Source organism: Phoenix dactylifera, unplaced genomic scaffold (assembly GCF_009389715.1).
Source record: "Phoenix dactylifera cultivar Barhee BC4 unplaced genomic scaffold, palm_55x_up_171113_PBpolish2nd_filt_p 000799F, whole genome shotgun sequence".
Lineage (NCBI taxonomy): Eukaryota > Viridiplantae > Streptophyta > Magnoliopsida > Arecales > Arecaceae > Phoenix > Phoenix dactylifera.
In genome coordinates, this window is record NW_024068166.1 from 21,053 (window position 1) to 38,567 (window position 17,515).

General features: G+C 51.2%; 1 protein-coding gene across 1 annotated transcript; it reads left to right on the forward strand.

The window, feature by feature from the left end:
- Positions 1-3,026: 3,026 nt before the first annotated feature.
- On the forward strand, positions 3,027-4,595 carry LOC103698223 (pentatricopeptide repeat-containing protein At5g66520-like). The gene has a single exon (XM_008780213.4). It carries the CDS (start codon positions 3,027-3,029, stop codon positions 4,593-4,595), a length of 1,569 nt encoding a protein of 522 aa, XP_008778435.3.
- Positions 4,596-17,515: the final 12,920 nt, after the last annotated feature.

The following is a 17,515-nucleotide window of genomic DNA, read 5'->3' on the forward strand; positions in this document are numbered from 1 at the left end:
AATTCACCCCCTTCGAGTTGTATAGCTAGGCAACAATATGCCCACTAACGGATAGAACAATAGCCCCATTTGTGCCCTCTCTCTGCTCCCCCCTCCTCTAGACCTCTCTATACTCTTTTAATCGATTCTTTCTCTTCCCACATTTGTCTTGCTTTCCCACCCTACCAAACCTTCCCTGTCTCTCCTATCCTACAATGGATTTGACCCATACCTTTTTTTTCTCTCTTTCCACTGCTTTCGAACGCCTTTTCTTATATAAGGGGTCGTGGGAAGAGGAAGGTTTCCCCTTGGTAGCAAGGCCCCATGTGCACATAAGTCAAGGCAAAGGGAAGGCGAAAAGGAAGGTGAAAAGGAACTCAAGGAGAGGTGGGACCTATGGATTAGGATCAAAGAATACTTCCATAAGGTTGTAGAGGAGCAAGCACACGATGAGGGATAGAGCCACCATGCGGAGAAAAAGAAATAGGGGTGGCAATGCCTACCAAAGTATGCTTCCACCAAATCTGGTTATGGTGATGTGCCTGCAGCCATTCCCAATTACCACCTCAAATAGAGCTGATGGGTATGGTGCTGTGGCGGAGGCATTGACCTCTACCTCCACTCCTTCAACTTGACCCGAACCTTTTAATAGAGATGAGACTATGGTGGAGACTTTTGATCTTTTCCCTCCTTCTCATTCGAATATGGATTGCCACATAGCAGGCACAACCTATGGTAAAGCGCATAGATTGGGGTGGAAATATACTTTTTCCATGCTTGGCCCACATGCCTCACCCAACAATGCATAGAGAAAAAAAAAAAAGTTTAACATCCCTTACTCTCTTTTTTATTCTTTTTTTAATAAAGTTTTGGAGGGTGGATGACATAGGTAGGGATGGGGAGGAGGTGGAACTTGAGGATGCTGGCGGCTGATTCTCTCTCTTTTCTTTTTCTTCAATGGTGGCTAAGGTTTTTTTCTTGCGGATGAAGGAAGAAAGTGATGGGATGATAGCTAATTTAGAGTGCAATTGGGTTCAATAGGGTTGGCCGAATGAGGATGGGACTTGACTCGTTTGTGAGAGGGTTGGGAATTGGTTGGGACCCAAAGTTTGATTGGATTAGAGGCGTGATGAGTTGATAACGTGGATAAGGATTAGGAATTTTAATGGGACTAGGACTCTAGGGGAATGTGGGATATGGAATATGACGTGAGAGAAAAAAATACTAAGATGGCATGAGAAAAGGGGAGGAATCCTTATTTTACTAGGACTCTTAATTAAGAAAAAGATATGGCATAAGAAATAAATTTTGGCGTGAGGAATGGGAAGGGAATGCTGAAGTGTAAGGAAAGGATGGCGTGAGAATAGGAGGATAACTGTGGATTTGGATAAGAGAGTCTCACTCTTACTCAAATCCAAGAGTTGGCGTGAAAAAAGAAGAGTCTCATCTTCACCAACTTCTACCAAAGGCTTGGCATCTAACCAAGGAAAGGGAATGGAGCGTCACACTCTTAGGAGAAGGAGAATCACTCTCAATTCTTCTAAACTCAAATCAATTGCATTCTGAATTTTATTCTTCAACCTTCCCTTTATATAGAATGTTGGAAAATTAGGATTCTTACAACCAGAATTTTAGGACTCCAACTAAACAGGATCTTTTTCAAACATTTGACTAATTCAACCACAAATTAAATGAGACTCCTACTCGGTTAGGACTCTTCATGGCACATAGAAATAGAGTCCAAATCAACTAAGACTCTTCCCAAATGATATATGGACTCATCACATAAGACTCCAAATAAACTTGGATTCTTAGTTGCGCACGCCCATAAGGGCTTCACGCACGCCACAAAAAGTCTTCACGTACACCAATTCCATCCTAAATTCAGATTCTTTTATAGCAGGTCAACAAACCAATAAATAATCAAAGACTCTTTCTAACTCTGGACTTAATGTAACATTGGACACACCCAATGTTGGACCCAAATTCTGGACTCAATGTAACATTGAACACGCCCAATGTTGGACCCAAATTATTAATTCAAGACTCTTAATAAATTAGGACTCTTCAATGCCACATGGACTCAATGTAATTTGGTGTTGAAACTCTTAGATCCAATGTAGTTTGGCGCTGGAACTTTTAGGTCCAATGTGTTTTGGTGCTGAAACTCTTGAATCCAATATGTTTTGGTGCTGAAATTTTTAGATCCAATATAATTCGGTGCATGACCAAGAAGAGAACTCAATCTCTATCCATGCCTCATGTTTGAGCTCTTACTTCTGCATCAACGGACATCTATTACCTGATCAAAATTGGGAAGCGGAGATCGTGCATACCACCACCTCACGCTTGGAATGATAATATTGTTTTCTCCCTTCTTTTAAAGCTGGACACATACATTTCGACCTAGGTCAACCGCTCGCTACTCTTTTCATCGCAACCTGTCGGACATCGACAACATGCGACGCCTCCCACCCTTCTCTTCGGCTAAAAATTCCTGGCTCAGTGGATCGGCCTTTCAGCGCAATGCAACTTTAAAGGTCATTGACACACGGCTTGCTACAGTGAGGATAATATGATGCCCCTTGCATGCCGCCACGTAGAACATCCAATAGCTTCAACAGACCGACATACGATCTAATCGGGAAAAAGGGTGCCAGGTAGACTCTCCGATATAAGTAGATAGTAACGAAATTTAACGATCTTAAACGTTCATGGACGCCCCCAAGTAACTGAATCAAATCCCCTCCCCTACCTTTCTCGACCTATTCGTTATTCCCTCCGTAGCTTTCGGCCCTGATTCCTCGTGACACATGAACACTACCATAGCAACAGATCCCACAACCCATCTCCTTAATCCCATCAAATTCCCACCAGCTCCAAATCCCCAGCCCTCGTATCGCCCATATTCGAATATTTTGCTGCTCACAAGATGCACGCATCCGAAAGAATTCCAGCAAATCCACGCCAACATCATCAAAATCCCATCTGTGGAGACCCATTTCTCCCTTGCCAAACTAATCGAATCCCTAGTAAACTCGGCCCACATGGACTACGCCCGTGAAGTATTTGAAGAAATGCCCCAGCCATCGACATTTGTCTACAATACCATGATCAGAGGTTACAGCCTAGGCGGTGATGGGCACAAAGGGATCCATACTTATGTCCAAATGCGGAACCGTGGTACCAGGCCCGATAGCTTCACCTACCCGTTCCTCCTAAGGGCTTGCACCTCCCTTGCCCAAGGGAAGGGAGTGCACTCGCTCATCATAAAAAGTGGAGATCTGGGATCCAATGTGCATGCACAAACTTCACTTGTTACTTTCTATTCCAACTTCGGGGAGCTCGAATGCGCTCGGCGGGCGTTTGACAGAATGCCTGAGAGGAATGTGGTTTCCTGGACCGCAATGGTCACCGGCTACGTGCGGCATGAGAGGTATGACGATGGATTAGCTTTGTTCCATCAGATGCATGCTTCGGATGTCGAACCAAATGAGATGACACTGGTTGACGTGCTCTCGGCTTGCGCCAATCTCGGAGCTTATGAGATGGGTAAGTGGGTGCACAACCATATCGAGAGGAATGTGATTGTCATGAATCCCACTCTCGGTACCGCTCTTGTAGACATGTATGCAAAGTGTGGGCACATTGGGAAAGCAGCATGGGTGTTCGGAAGTTTGCCCGAAAGAGCCATCTTTACGTGGAATGCGATGATCGGTGGCCTTGCCAGGCATGGTTTGGGGGAGAAGGCACTTGAGAGATTTTCAGAGATGCAAAGAGTAGGAATGAGACCAGATGACATAACGCTTATTGCAGTGTTGTCAGCTTGTGTGCATTCAGGCTTGGTAGAGAAGGGTAAAGATTATTTCTATTCAATGGAGATGGAGTTTGGAATTAAACCTAATATCAAGCATTACGGCTGCTTGGTGGATCTTTTAGGAAGGGCGGGTCTTCTCAATGATGCTTATGATGTTGTCCTCGGAATGCCAATGGAACCAAATGGAGTGGTGTGGGGGACATTGCTTCATTGTTGTGCTACTCATGCTAATGTTGAGATGGCTGAGACAGTGATGGAACACCTTGTCGAATTGGAGCCATTCAATGATGGGAACTATGTTCTAATGTCCAACATATATGCTTCGAAGCAACGATGGATTGATGTGGCCAAGGTGAGGAGATTCATGAAGGATAGAGGAGTATTAAAGACCCCAGGTTGTAGTTCCATTGAAATCAACAATGTGGTGCATGAATTTATCGCTGGATGCACTGCACATCCTCAGGCTAAAGAGATCTGTGCTATGTTGGATGACATATCCATGAGATTGAAGGCTGAGGGTTATGTGCCGAAAACCAACCATGTCTTGCTTGACATCAGTGAAGAGGATAAGAGAAGAGCACTGTGTCATCATAGTGAGAAGCTGGCAATTGCATTTGGATTGATCAATACTGGTCCTCGCAAGACTATAAGAGTCGTGAAAAATCTTCGCGCATGTGAGGACTGTCATCTTGCCACGAAATTGATCTCAAAGGTTTATGGTCGTGAGATAATTGTAAGAGATCGAATCCGCTTCCACCATTTCAAGGATGGAACTTGTTCCTGTGGCGATTACTGGTAATGAATACAATATTGCTCTTGATCTTGTGCTCTGGATGTCTGATGCTATTTGATCTTTTGCAATTGGTTGTGTATAAGCAGGAACAGCAGATGACACAATTACAACCAGACCAGAAAAAAATCAAAGAACAAATACTCAAATTCCTGCAAAATAAACTTCACTAGTTAACAAGTTAGCTTTATTGGTTACTCAGATTCATGAGAGTAACATACAAACTAGAGTTTTGCAAGATATGTGATGTTATACATGTGGCTTATACAACAGTATCATCGAAACATCTAACTAAAATTTGTCCTTCCAAGTGAGTGTCAAATATCTTTAGGTTTGCTTTGAGAGATGTTAATACGAGCCATCTACTTGGAGCTTGGCTTCTCTCCAATTAGCCATATAATGGATGCTTTGGCACAAACTGGCCACCCCAAGATAACATTATAATCTCATCTTTAGATGCTGCTGCCACTGGAATGGATTCGACCAAGGTGCCGAGATGGCTGACTTGTTAGAGGGCTGGGCTCGACGATTAACTGTTTAGATTGTAGAAGTTAGAAGAAGGTCACAATATGCGTCCGAGGTCGTGAAGTGGTGGTCGATGTGCTCAGTTGGCGACGGCTCCAATATCGGTCATTCTATGCTAGATCCAACCTGAAATAGTAAATGCAAAGAAGTCCTCTTGCCGAAGATTGTCCAATGAGGGAACCTCCAATGCCTAAGTCAGCTAGACTCTTAGTGAACAACGAAGGTGTTATAAGGGCGACAAAGCAATGGTACAAAGGCATATGAAGGCTCGAGAGCACTTACCTAGAGGGTCTCTAGGATTAGTTTGTATAGGCGAGGTATAGTGCCCATCATCATAGAATTTAGGCATGTAGATCGGCTGTATTTGGTAACCCATCACACATTTTGAAGTTCATGCATGGATGTTTCGCTCACGCATCACGCTCCGTGTATTTTGCCTATATGGCTAAGAAAATCGCTCGCGATCATGGTCGAGAAGTCGCTAGCTAAGAAGAGATTTTGAAATTCAAAGAACTCTCTCCATGTCTCTGGGCTAGCCATTTGGCAGGCTTTGACTAGTTGATTGTGGGCTTTGTGGTGAGCTTTGATTGATCGGTCTATCGTGTCGGCTTTGGTCTCCTAATATATAACAGATATTAATATATAACAGACACACCAGTTCACACCTGCTACAAACCACGATGAGTGAGATGCTGTATAGATTTTATCTCCATTTGAGGATATCTTCCAGTAGCGGTACCTTCAATGACCTGCCTAAAGAAGAATTAACAATCCATGATGTTACAGTGCTAGAGTACCCTCCCAGCCACTCTGCTGGTGCTTGCATATCAATCACAGCAGTGCGCATTCCCAGCCAAGCTGCCACAAGCTCAGCATAATGGACTGAAGAATGCATTAAAGCCTTACCACCAGCTCAGATAAGTTTACCAGCACTATCCCTGATAATAAATCCAACAGCTGCTTTTCCTTCTGTTACTGCTGCATCCAAGTTCACTTTTAAGACTCTAGAGGGAGGGGGTAGATATTCATCAGCTTGCTACTTCCCCAGTTCCTGGACGGAATCTTATAGATGCTTTGGCTAGCAGTGTCCTCATTTCCAATGAGGTAGATGAAGGTCCTTCTTACAAGTAGTGCAGGGGGCTGAGTAATGTTTTGGAAGATTCGTTCATTTTAAGCTGAATAAATCAACTAAGTATTGTCACTAAGGATCGGTGCTCCCCGGCAGCAGATATGAAATCCACCATGATCAGCAAAGAAGTTGGCACAGATCCAATTGTTGACACACTTCTCAATCGATTCCAACATCTCTGTGCAAAAAGGCATGTAAATATTTCCTCTTCTAGCAAGCAGCTCTTTACAAGGCAATCTATTCCAGAACAATTTCCACCAAGAGTATTTGACCCGCATAGGCACAGCCAAGGACCACAGCCCTGTTAGACACGGATTATTTACCAACTGAGGTTTCTTGATTAGGGGATATACGTTTTTTGAGGGTGATGTGGCTTATTTGGGTACGGCCCCACACTAGCTAATCAGACCAATCTTCATGCGCTATAGGCACACTACTCATCTGGTTCATCATCTCAGGTGGGAATAAATTAGACAACATGTCCAGATTCCATCTTCTAGATGGTAATATCAATTCACTAACTTGCAAATCGGCCCTCAGGTAGTTCATATTGATAAAAGTAGGCCATTGTATGATCGAGGTGGTAGTAATCCAAGGATCATTTAGAATATCGATTGATTTCCCATTTCCAATCAGTCAAATGCTTTGGTTCTGGATGATTTGCCCTCGTTCACAGATTTTTTTTCTACATAATGGAACTATGTCGGGGTTTTGTATAAGATGCCTAGGAGCCATTGAGCCGATCTTTGGCTGAAACAAATTTGGCCTAAAGGGAGTTGGGATTGATAGTAAGTTGAGCAGCTAGCTTACATAGAAAAGCTGTCCTCCTTGTTTGTAAAGAGGATAGTCTTAATCCTCCTTGATTCCTAGGCTGGCATACTGTTTCCCAAGTTATATGACGTACCTTCTTTTAATCTGTATCATGCCCCTAAAGAAATGCCCGATGCACCTTTTCTAATTTATCTAGGAAACCCGTCGGCACATGGATACACAATAAGCAATACAGAGGAATGGATGGGAGCACCGATTGGAGAAAGGTTGCCCTACCTGCCAATGATAGGGCCTTCCACTGCCAACTTGCAATCCTGGTAGTCATCTTTTCCTTGAGAAAGCTGAAAGCCTTAGACTTTAAGGATCATCCCGATAGAGGAACATTATCTCCAGGCTCCAATGTTTTCATTTATTAAGAGGATTCGTCAGATTTGAGCTTTAGTAGAAGTCAAGACAGCCATGATTATCTTCATTTATGATTTCCACAGACAGCAATATGCATTAATAATTACTTAAGGTAAGCTTACATATTTCATGATGGCCTTGGCCACTAGTAAGCAATCATTAGCAAAGAAGATGTGCGACACTGTTGGGCCCCCTCTAGGCAATTAAAATGCTCTTATAATGCTGTTCTAGACTGTATAATTTAGGAGCCTTGATAGAACCTTAGAAGATAATGAATAAATATGGTGACATGGGCACCCCTGACGAAGCCCTAGAGAAAGGTGAAACCATTGAGTTGGAGACACATTCCGAAGCAATGCAAACAAGGGCTCTAGTATGCATGCTTGCATCTAGGAAATAAATGTAGATTGGGATCCAAATTGGGTCAAGGCGTTAAATAGAAATGGCCAACACACCAGATCAAACACCTGCTCCATATCCAATTTCACTGCCACTAATCCTTTAGTGGGGGGAGCTCTTTCAAGAGTATGCATAACTTCTTGGGCCAGCAAAATATTGTCATCTACATTGCGCCGCCGAATGAAGGCTTCTGCTTGGTAGAGATCATAGTAGGAAATAACAATTTTAATTTATTAGCCAGAATTTCGGCTACAATTTTGTACACTGTGTTGCATAGGCTTATAGACTGATAATCACCGGGGGTTCGAGAGTTGCTCCTTTTGGGGATGAGATTATGTAGGTTCTCGTCCATAACTCAAGCATTAGTGTGTGATCAAAGAAGTATTGAAGAGCTTCTATTACATCCTTTTTAATTGTTTTCAAGAATTGTTGATAGAAGAAAACTGGAAACCTATCCATTCCTGACGCCTTATAAGATTGCATACTGACAACTTCTTCAATTTCTTCCACTGTCACAATTTTGTGAGATAGTCATATTATTCCTCCAAGACCGTTCAAGAGATTATGGGAATGTTCATCTCCTCCACATTCATTTGTGTAGTCCATCTTTGTTGAAAATGATGTACCAAGATGGTCCAATTTCATTCTGATCGTCCACCATCTCACCCTGAGCATTTTGTAACATTGAAATTCTATTATGCCTTCTTAATAGGATAGTATGTATTGGAAGTGTTGCTGGTAGTCCAAACCGAGAACGATTGGCACAGCGGTGTGAACGGGATTCCGTCTGAGCTGCCCTGGTTGATGTTGAATATGCTCCACCTTCCACCGGAAAACCTGCAAGCAAGCCTCGCACCACCACTGGGGTAGTGGGGGCCCTCCGACGATCAAGTCAGAGGAGATTGGTGGAGAAGGAGAGATAATTGCAGGTAGTAGGAGAATGCTCTGGAAGTTCTTGCTTACCCCCCCTTCTCCCCCTAGCCGCATATATACCTGGCTGGGGGGTCTCTCAGGGGGGTTTGTCATCGTGGGGCGCGATGGAGTGGCCACTGACATGGCCGTTACAGGACGTCGTGGAGCAGCGCTGGGTACGGCCATGACAGGGCGTAGTGGAGTTCCGCTTTGTACGGCTGATACAGGAGATCGTGGAACAGCATCGGATACAGCCGTTGCAGGGAGTAGTGGAGCAGGAGGCCTCGGCGTGCCTCTGGGAAGCAGCCTGTCGTTATCAAGAGATCTCCGACTCGGGGTCGGAGTGCTGGATCAGGGGGCAGCCGACTCGGGGTCGGGCTGCGGTGCTGAGGATATCCGACTTGGGGTCGGATTGCTAGATCAAAGGACAGCCGTAGTCTTCATGGGCGCGCGTGCCGGTCACGTGGAGCATGGCGGCTTAGTTCCCCCGTAACAGTACTGTTGCTGGTAGTCCAAACCGAGAACGATTGGCACAGCGGTGTGAACGGGATTCCGTCTGAGCTGCCCTGGTTGATGTTGATTGTGCTCCACCTTCCACCGGAAAACCTGCAAGCAAGCCTCGCACCACCACTGGGGTAGTGGGGGCCCTCCGACGATCAAGTCAGAGGAGATTGGTGGAGAAGGAGAGATAATTGCAGGTAGTAGGAGAATGCTCTGGAAGTTCTTGCTTACCCCCCTTCTCCCCCCAGCCGCATATATACCTGGCTGGGGGGTCTCTCAGGGGGGTTTGTCATCGTGGGGCGCGATGGAGTGGCCACTGACATGGCCGTTACAGGGCGTCGTGGAGCAGCGCTGGGTACGGCCATGACAGGGCGTAGTGGAGTTCCGCTTTGTACGGCTGATACAGGAGATCGTGGAACAGCATCGGATACAGCCGTTGCAGGGAGTAGTGGAGCAGGAGGCCTCGGCGTGCCTCTGGGAAGCAGCCTGTCGTTATCAAGAGATCTCCGACTCGGGGTCGGAGTGCTGGATCAGGGGGCAGCCGACTCGGGGTCGGGCTGCGGTGCTGAGGATATCCGACTTGGGGTCGGATTGCTGGATCAAAGGACAGCCGTAGTCTTCATGGGCGCGCGTGCCGGTCACGTGGAGCATGGCGGCTTAGTTCCCCCGTAACAGTAGCCCCCCACTTCCGAGCCTGGAACCAGAAGGGGAACGGGTGAAGGGAGTGATGCTTCGAGATTGCCGCCATCCCTCGGAGAGGCGCGCGCGCTTCGAGCTCCCCGCCTTCTTTATGGCGTATGGCGGTTGTTGCTGACCTGGCAGTCTGAGGATTTCGGCGGACATCCTTCCTTAATGGTGTCGATTCGCCTTTGGGGCGCGAGCGACCCTTCGGCGGCCAGGCGTCCTCTGGCGTCATCGAGGCATCACCCGCCTTTCCGCCTATTTAACCGGGGGCCCTCCCCCGTCCGTCTTCCTCTTTACAGACATTTTCGAGTTTCCCCTTTGCGCTGCCGTTGTTGCCGTCGGACTGTTCGCTTGCTTCTCTTTTTTTTGTATGTCGGCGTTTTGCCAAATTGTATGGGCCTTGGCCCTGAAACAATGAAAATTAATACAAGTCGAATGTTTCTTCATCTCGCTTTCGTCCTCCTCTTTTTCTTTCTTTTTAACTCTTGGCAGCGTCTTGCCGACTCCTGACTCTCGAAGTTCTTCCGGCCCTAAGCCAGGCATCCGAGGGTTAGGCCTCAGAAAATTCTTCCGGCACTAAGCCAGGCATCCGAGGGTTAGGCCTCAGAAAATTCTTCCGGCACTAAGCCAGGCGTCCGAGGGTTAGGCCTCAGGAAATTCTTCCGGCGCTAAGCCAGGCATCCGAGGGTTAGGCCTCAGGAAATTCTTCCGGCGCTAAGCCAGGCATCCGAGGGTTAGGCCTCAGGAAATTCTTCCGGCACTAAGCCAGGCATCCGAGGGTTAGGCCTCAGAAAATTCTTCCGGCGCTAAGCCAGGCATCCGAGGGTTAGGCCTCAGGAAATTCTTCCGGCGCTAAGCCAGGCATCCGAGGGTTAGGCCTCAGGAAATTCTTCCGGCACTAAGCCAGGCATCCGAGGGTTAGGCCTCAGGAAATTCTTCCGGCACTAAGCCAGGCATCCGAGGGTTAGGCCTCAGGAAATTCTTCCGGCACTAAGCCAGGCATCCGAGGGTTAGGCCTCAGGAAATTCCGCTCGTCGGTCGGCCAAGGCTGGCGCAAGCCGAGGCGACCGGTCGGGGCTTCAGGCTAGTCTGGTCCCGGGATGGTCATCGGGTTAGCCTGGCATCCGAGGGCCGAGCCTCGGGAGATTCCGCTCGTTGGTCGGCCAAGGCTGGCGCAAGCCAAGGCGACCGGTCGGGGCTTCAGGCTAGTCTGCTCCCGGGATGATCATCGGGTTAGCCTGGCATCCGAGGGCCGAGCCTCGGGAGATTCCGCTCGTTGGTCGGCCAAGGCTGGCGCAAGCCAAGGCGACCGGTCGGGGCTTCAGGCTAGTCTGCTCCCGGGATGATCATCGGGTTAGCCTGGCATCCGAGGGCCGAGCCTCGGGAGATTCCGCTCGTTGGTCGGCCACGGCTGGCGCAAGCCAAGGCGACCGGTCGGGGCTTCAGGCTAGTCTGCTCCCGGGATGATCATCGGGTTAGCCTGGCATCCGAGGGCCGAGCCTCAGGAGATTCCGCTCGTTGGTCGGCCAAGGCTGGCGCAAGCCAAGGCGACCGGTCGGGGCTTCAGGCTAGTCTGCTCCCGGGATGATCATCGGGTTAGCCTGGCATCCGAGGGCCGTGCCTCGGGAAATTCCGCTCGTTGGCCATGCGCCTGTCGCTTGCAGCCCGACGGGGTTTCTCCGTGGCCAGCTGCGATCGTGTTTCTCCTCTTCTCCAAGCGTTGCCTGGGGAACACCAGAAGGGCATTAAACGCTAATTGATGCGTTACCTGGGAAATCGGATCGCCAGTTGCTGCTTGCGAGGAGTGTCAGTTAAGCGGCCGCGATGCGCGCGTTCTTCGAGGCGGATGCGGCCTGGGCGCGAGCGGAGATATGTGGACCTAGGGGTACGTGCCACCCGGAGTGTCCTGCACAAAGAATGCGATTAAGGAGAATGACGCTTAGAAAATCACGGGAAGATACGCCTCGAGAGCCAGAACGGCTCCGGATTCAATGCGTCCGCATTTATGGGAGCCACCCGCATCGGAACGACCGGGGGGCTGCAGTTTGGCTATAAATACAGGTGCAGGTGCGATGGAGTTTGCCAAGCCGGAGCTGTTCAAGTTGCCATGGATCGTGGACCTTCTCTCTGGCGCATGGCTGAGAGACTCCTGCCGAAGGAACGGGAGGCGCGCCCCTCGCGACTTCAGCCAACTAGCCGTTTCATCTGGGATCAGCAAGGAGGGTCTCTCCGGCGGAACTCCGCTCTAGGCGTTTCATCCGGGATCACATCTCCCCTCCTTGAAGTTCAGCCTCCCGATTGAGCTCTGCACCAGACGCTCGATCCGGGACCGCGCCTCCATATGCTCTTCTCCCTCGTATTCCTTCTCTCCTCTGACACTGGGGAGGATCGGAATATCCTTTGGAGGCGGCGTTCCCCTGGGGGCAGCGGGAGCTTCGTCTGCGGCGGCTCCTCATCCTCTTCGTGGGGCGTGGATGGCGCCTCCGGTTGGAGGCAGTGTGGACTTCTCCTTTGTCCACTTCTTCTTCATCCGCGCCGGCTCTTCGTCTCTTTCGTGAGACGCCGATGGCGCCTCCGGTTGGAAGCACCCACTTCCGACGGGATTGCAACCGCTTCAGACGGAGGTTTCGGGATCCCAAATCTTCAGCTCCTCGGAGTCTCCACCTCTTCTTTACTTTCTTTACACCCTAATTCCCTTCTGGGAATTCCTTGTAATCACACGAGCACGCCGTTGTAACCAGAAATTATTGAAATGCAAAGTGTTATACATTTTTGAACTGTCTTTCTGGCATCGTCGTTCTACTGGTAATACATCCGCAGGTTAGCGGAATTCCAGCTCCTTAGAATTTCTCGACCATCTAGGGCCTCCAACTGGTAGGAGCCAGGTCGGTTTACCCAGCGAACCTTATATGGGCCTTCCCAATTTGGCGCTAGCTTCCCACCTTCCGCAGGTCGAGATGCTTTAGCTCGCCTTAGCACCAGATCTCCGATTCTGAAAAGCTTCGGTCGGACCTTGGAGTTGTAATATCGGGCCACCCTCCGCTGATACATCGCCATCCGAACCTGCGCCATTTCCCTCGCTTCTTCCAAGAGATCCAGGTTCCCTCGGAGTTGTTCCGAATTGGCCTCGGGTCGGTGCGTGGCCACCCGAGGTGAGGGGAGTCCGAGCTCCACGGGGATAACGGCTTCCGTGCCATAGGTTAGGCTGAAAGGCGTCTCCCCGGTAGGGGTCCGATGCGTGGTCCGATACGCCCAAAGGACATTCTCGAGTTCTTCGACCCAAGCTTGCCCCGTCTGACCGATTCGCGCTTTGATTCCTTGGAGGATTGTCCGATTTGTGACCTCAGCCTCGCCGTTGGTTTGGGGATGCGACACAGGTGTGAACCGATGCTCGATCCCGAACTCCTCGCAGAAGTCACGGAAATGCTTGTTGTCGAACTGTCGCCCATTATCCGAGATGAGGACCCGAGGTACCCCAAATCGGACAATGATGTTCTTCTTCACGAACTTCCGGACTTGCACCTCCGTGATAGTGGCCAGCGGCTCTGCCTCCACCCACTTGGTGAAGTAGTCGATTGCAACAATCAAAAATTTCCGCTGAGCTGAAGCAACGGGGAATGGTCCAAGGATATCCATTCCCCACTGGGCGAAGGGCCAGGGTGCCGTGATTGGTGCCAAGGGGACATAAGGAACTCTCTGGACGTTGGCGTGGCGCTGGCAGGCGTCGCATTTCCGCACATGATCCTTTGAGTCCTCCAACAAGGTAGGCCAATAATAGCCTTGCCTCATGATCTTATGCGCCAAGGACCTAGCCCCCAGGTGCGATCCGCAGATGCCTTCGTGGACTTCGCTGAGGGCGTAGGCCGCTTCCGAGGGGCGGAGGCACCTTAAGAGGGGGGCGGTGAACGAGGTCCGATACAGCCTCCCTTCATAGAGTACGTAGTGGGCGGACTTCATGACGAGTCGCCGAGCTTGATTTTCGTCCTCTGGGAGAATCCCTTCGGCGAGGTAGGCGACGAGCGGGTCCATCCAAGATGGCTCCGGATCAATCGCCATCACCGCTCCGGCCTCGCCGATGCTCGGGGCATCCAGGGTCTCTAGGTAGATCGCCCTCGACAAGTTGTGCGCGTCTGCGCCCACCAAGCGGGACAGCCTGTCGGCCCTGGCATTTTCGCTTCTTGGGACCTGCTGAATGTCAACACTGCCGAGGTCGGGAATGAGTGCTTGCACCTTCCAGACATAGCTCTGCATGGTCGGGCTCCGAGCCTCGAACTCCCCTCGGACCTGCCCGACCACCAGCTGGGAGTCGGTGAAGACCTTCAGACGCCGGATGCCGAGCTCCTTGGTGAGTTTGAGTCCTGTGACTAGGGCCTCGTATTCCGCCTCGTTGTTGGTCACTGGAAATCCGAACATCAAGGCATACTCGGCTATCACTCCATCGGGACTGGTAAGGACCAGCCCGGCCCCTCCACCTTCGGGGTTCGACGACCCATCAATGTGAAGCGTCCAGATTGGGAGGTCGAGGCTGGGTGTTTCCGGCGGCCTAGGTTCCGCCTCCTGCACAGTGCACTCAGCGAGGAAGTCCGCGAGCACCTGGGCCTTGATGGCGGGTCGGGGCTGGTAGCGGATGTCGAACTCACCAAGTTCTACTGCCCACTTCACCAGCCGTCCCGCATTCTCAGGATTGCTGAGGATCTGCCGCAGTGGTTGATCGGTCAAGAGGGTGACAGGATGAGCCTGGAAATAGGGGCGAAGCCTCCTGGCCGCGGTGAGCAGCGCGAAGGCGATCTTTTCCGCCTTCGTATACCGCGTCTCGGCATCCCGTAGGACCCGGCTGATGTAGTACACAGGCTTCTGGAGCTTTGCCTCTTCCCGAACCAGTACTGCGCTGACTGCGGTTGGGGAGACCGCCAGATAGAGGTAGAGCATCTCCCCCTCTTGCGGCTTGGACAGCAGGGGAGGAGACGCCAAGTACTCCTTGAGTTGGTCGAATGCCACTTGACATTCGGCCGTCCAAAGAAAGTCTTTCGGGCGCTTCAACACCTTGAAGAACGGTTGGCAGCGTTCGGCCGATTTTGCCACAAATCGTCCGAGCGCGGCGACCCTTCCAGCGAGCTCCTGAACCTCCTTCACTTTGGTCGGAGGGGACATATCTTGGATGGCCTTGATTTTGTCCGGGTTGGCCTCGATCCCCCGCTGTTTGACAATGAAACCGAGGAACCTCCCGGCCGAAGCACCAAAGGCGCACTTCGCTGGGTTCAGCTTCACGCGAAACTTCCGCAAGGTGGCGAAAGTCTCCTCCAGATCCGCAATGTGCTGGTCTGCATGGTGACTCTTCACCAGCATATCGTCCACGTACACCTCCATATTCCGGCCAATCTGCTCCTTGAAGATTTTATTGACGAGGCGCTGGTAAGTGGCGCCAGCATTCTTCAGACCAAAGGGCATTACCTTGTAACAGTACAGCCCCCGGTCTGTTATAAAGGCAGTTTTCTCCTCGTCCTGTGGAGCCATCATTATTTGGTTGTAGCCGAAGAAGGCGTCCATGAAAGACAGCAGCTGATATCCGGAAGTCGCGTCGACCAGTTGGTCTATCCGTGGAAGCGGAAAGCTATCCTTGGGGCACGCCTTGTTCAGGTCGGTGTAGTCGACGCACATCCTCCACTTCCCGCTCGCCTTCCGGACAAGTACGACGTTTGCCAGCCACTCGGGGTAGCTCACCTCCCTTATAAAGCCTGCATCCAAGAGTTTGTCTACCTCCTGGTCGACCACCCGGATCCGATCCGGGGCACAGTGTCTCTTCTTCTGCTTTACTGGTCGGTGGGTCGGGTCGACGTTGAGGGCGTGAGAAATGACCTCCGGGTCGATCCCAGGTACATCGGCCGCCGACCAGGCAAATACATCAGCGTTGGCTCGGAGGAATTCCACTAACCTGAGCCGAGCTTCCGAGTCGAGGTTGGCACCGACCCGGACCGTACGGTCCGGGCGACCCTCTTCAAGGGGAACTTCGATCACACCCTCGGCCGGCTCCCCGTGCCGCAAAGCCACCTCGTCTCTGGCGTCAAGGGACTCGACGCTTAGGGCCTCCACGGGCTTCTTCCCTTTGAGAGTTGCTAGGAAACATTGCCGTGCGGTCGGTTGGTCACCTCGGACCTCTCCAATCCCGGCCGCCGTGGGGAAACGCATTAGCAAATGGTATGTAGAGACTACCGCGCGAAGGGCGTTCAGTCCGGGTCGTCCGAGGATAGCGTTGTAGGCCGAGGGAACACGGACGACCAAGAACCCGAGCCGCACCGTGGCTTCTGCGGGTGCAACGCCCGCAGTCACAGGCAGCTCAATGACACCTTCGGCCGAGATAGCGTCTCCAGTGAATCCTATGAGGGGGGTGGATGTTTTGTGCAACACTTGTCGGGACAAGCTCATCTTTTGGAAGGCCTCGTAAAACAAAATATCAGCTGAGCTTCCACTATCCACAAGAACACGCCTTACATCATAGTTCGCCATAGTGAGGGAGATCACCATGGCATCATCATGGGGGGTCTGAACCCCCTTTACATCCTCATCACAAAAGGTGATTACATTTCCGACCCGCTGCCTCTTCGCGACGGCCACCCCTGATGCTTCCACCGAGCCCCCTGCATTTCTCACGGGCCGAGAGCAGCCCCCAGTGATGGTGTGGATTACGCCCGCGACGGGTCGATTCTGCTCCCGAGGCTCCTGAGGGGCCGGGTCGGCCGGACGCGGGTCTGCGGGGGGACGTCGGTCGTTTACATATCGACCGAGACGCCCTCGGCGGATGAGAGCCTCGATCTCGTCCCGAAGCTGGAAGCAGTCTTCGGTGTCGTGGCCGTGGTCTCGGTGGTACTCACAGTACGCCCGAGAGGGCCTCCTCCCAGGGATTTTCTTCATCTGCCTCGGGACCGGGAGGTTCTCCCACCCCTTGACCTCCATAAGGATCTGGGCCCGGGGGGCCAGGAGTGGGGTGTACCGGTTGAAGCGTCGGTGCGGAGAACGAGGGCGTGGGGCGCCGTGGTTCCTCGCCGGTGACGGGCTTCTGCGCCGATGTTGAGGCGTCGGGCTCCTCCTCTGGGGTGCCTCTTTTCGCCTTTTCTTCCCGAGCTTTAGAGGGGCCTCGGTGGCCTCCTTGTTCCGGTGGGCGGCTGCCTCCTCGGCGTCTGCATACTGGTTCGCCCGAGACAACAGCTCCTGGAAGCTCCGCGGCAGGCGTTTGTCCAGGGAGAAGGTGAGTCTGCCCTTCCGAAAGCCACGCTTCAGGGCTGAGAGAGCCACCTCCTGGCTCAGGTTCCGGACTTCCAATGTAGCCTTGTTGAAGCGGGTAAGGTAATCCCGCAGGCTTTCTCCCTCGTTTTGCCGGACATCAAAGAGGGAGTCGGAAACCAATCGCCGCCGGCTACTGACGGCGAAATGGCTGATGAAGAGGCGAGTGAACTGGTCAAAGGACTGGATAGAGTCAGCCTCCAGGCCGGCGAACCACGCCCTGGCTGGGCCACGGAGGGTCGCCGGGAAGGCCTTGCAGAGGAGGGGATCTGATGCTCCATGGAGGAGCATAAGAGTCCTGAAACTCTCCACGTGATCCCGCGGG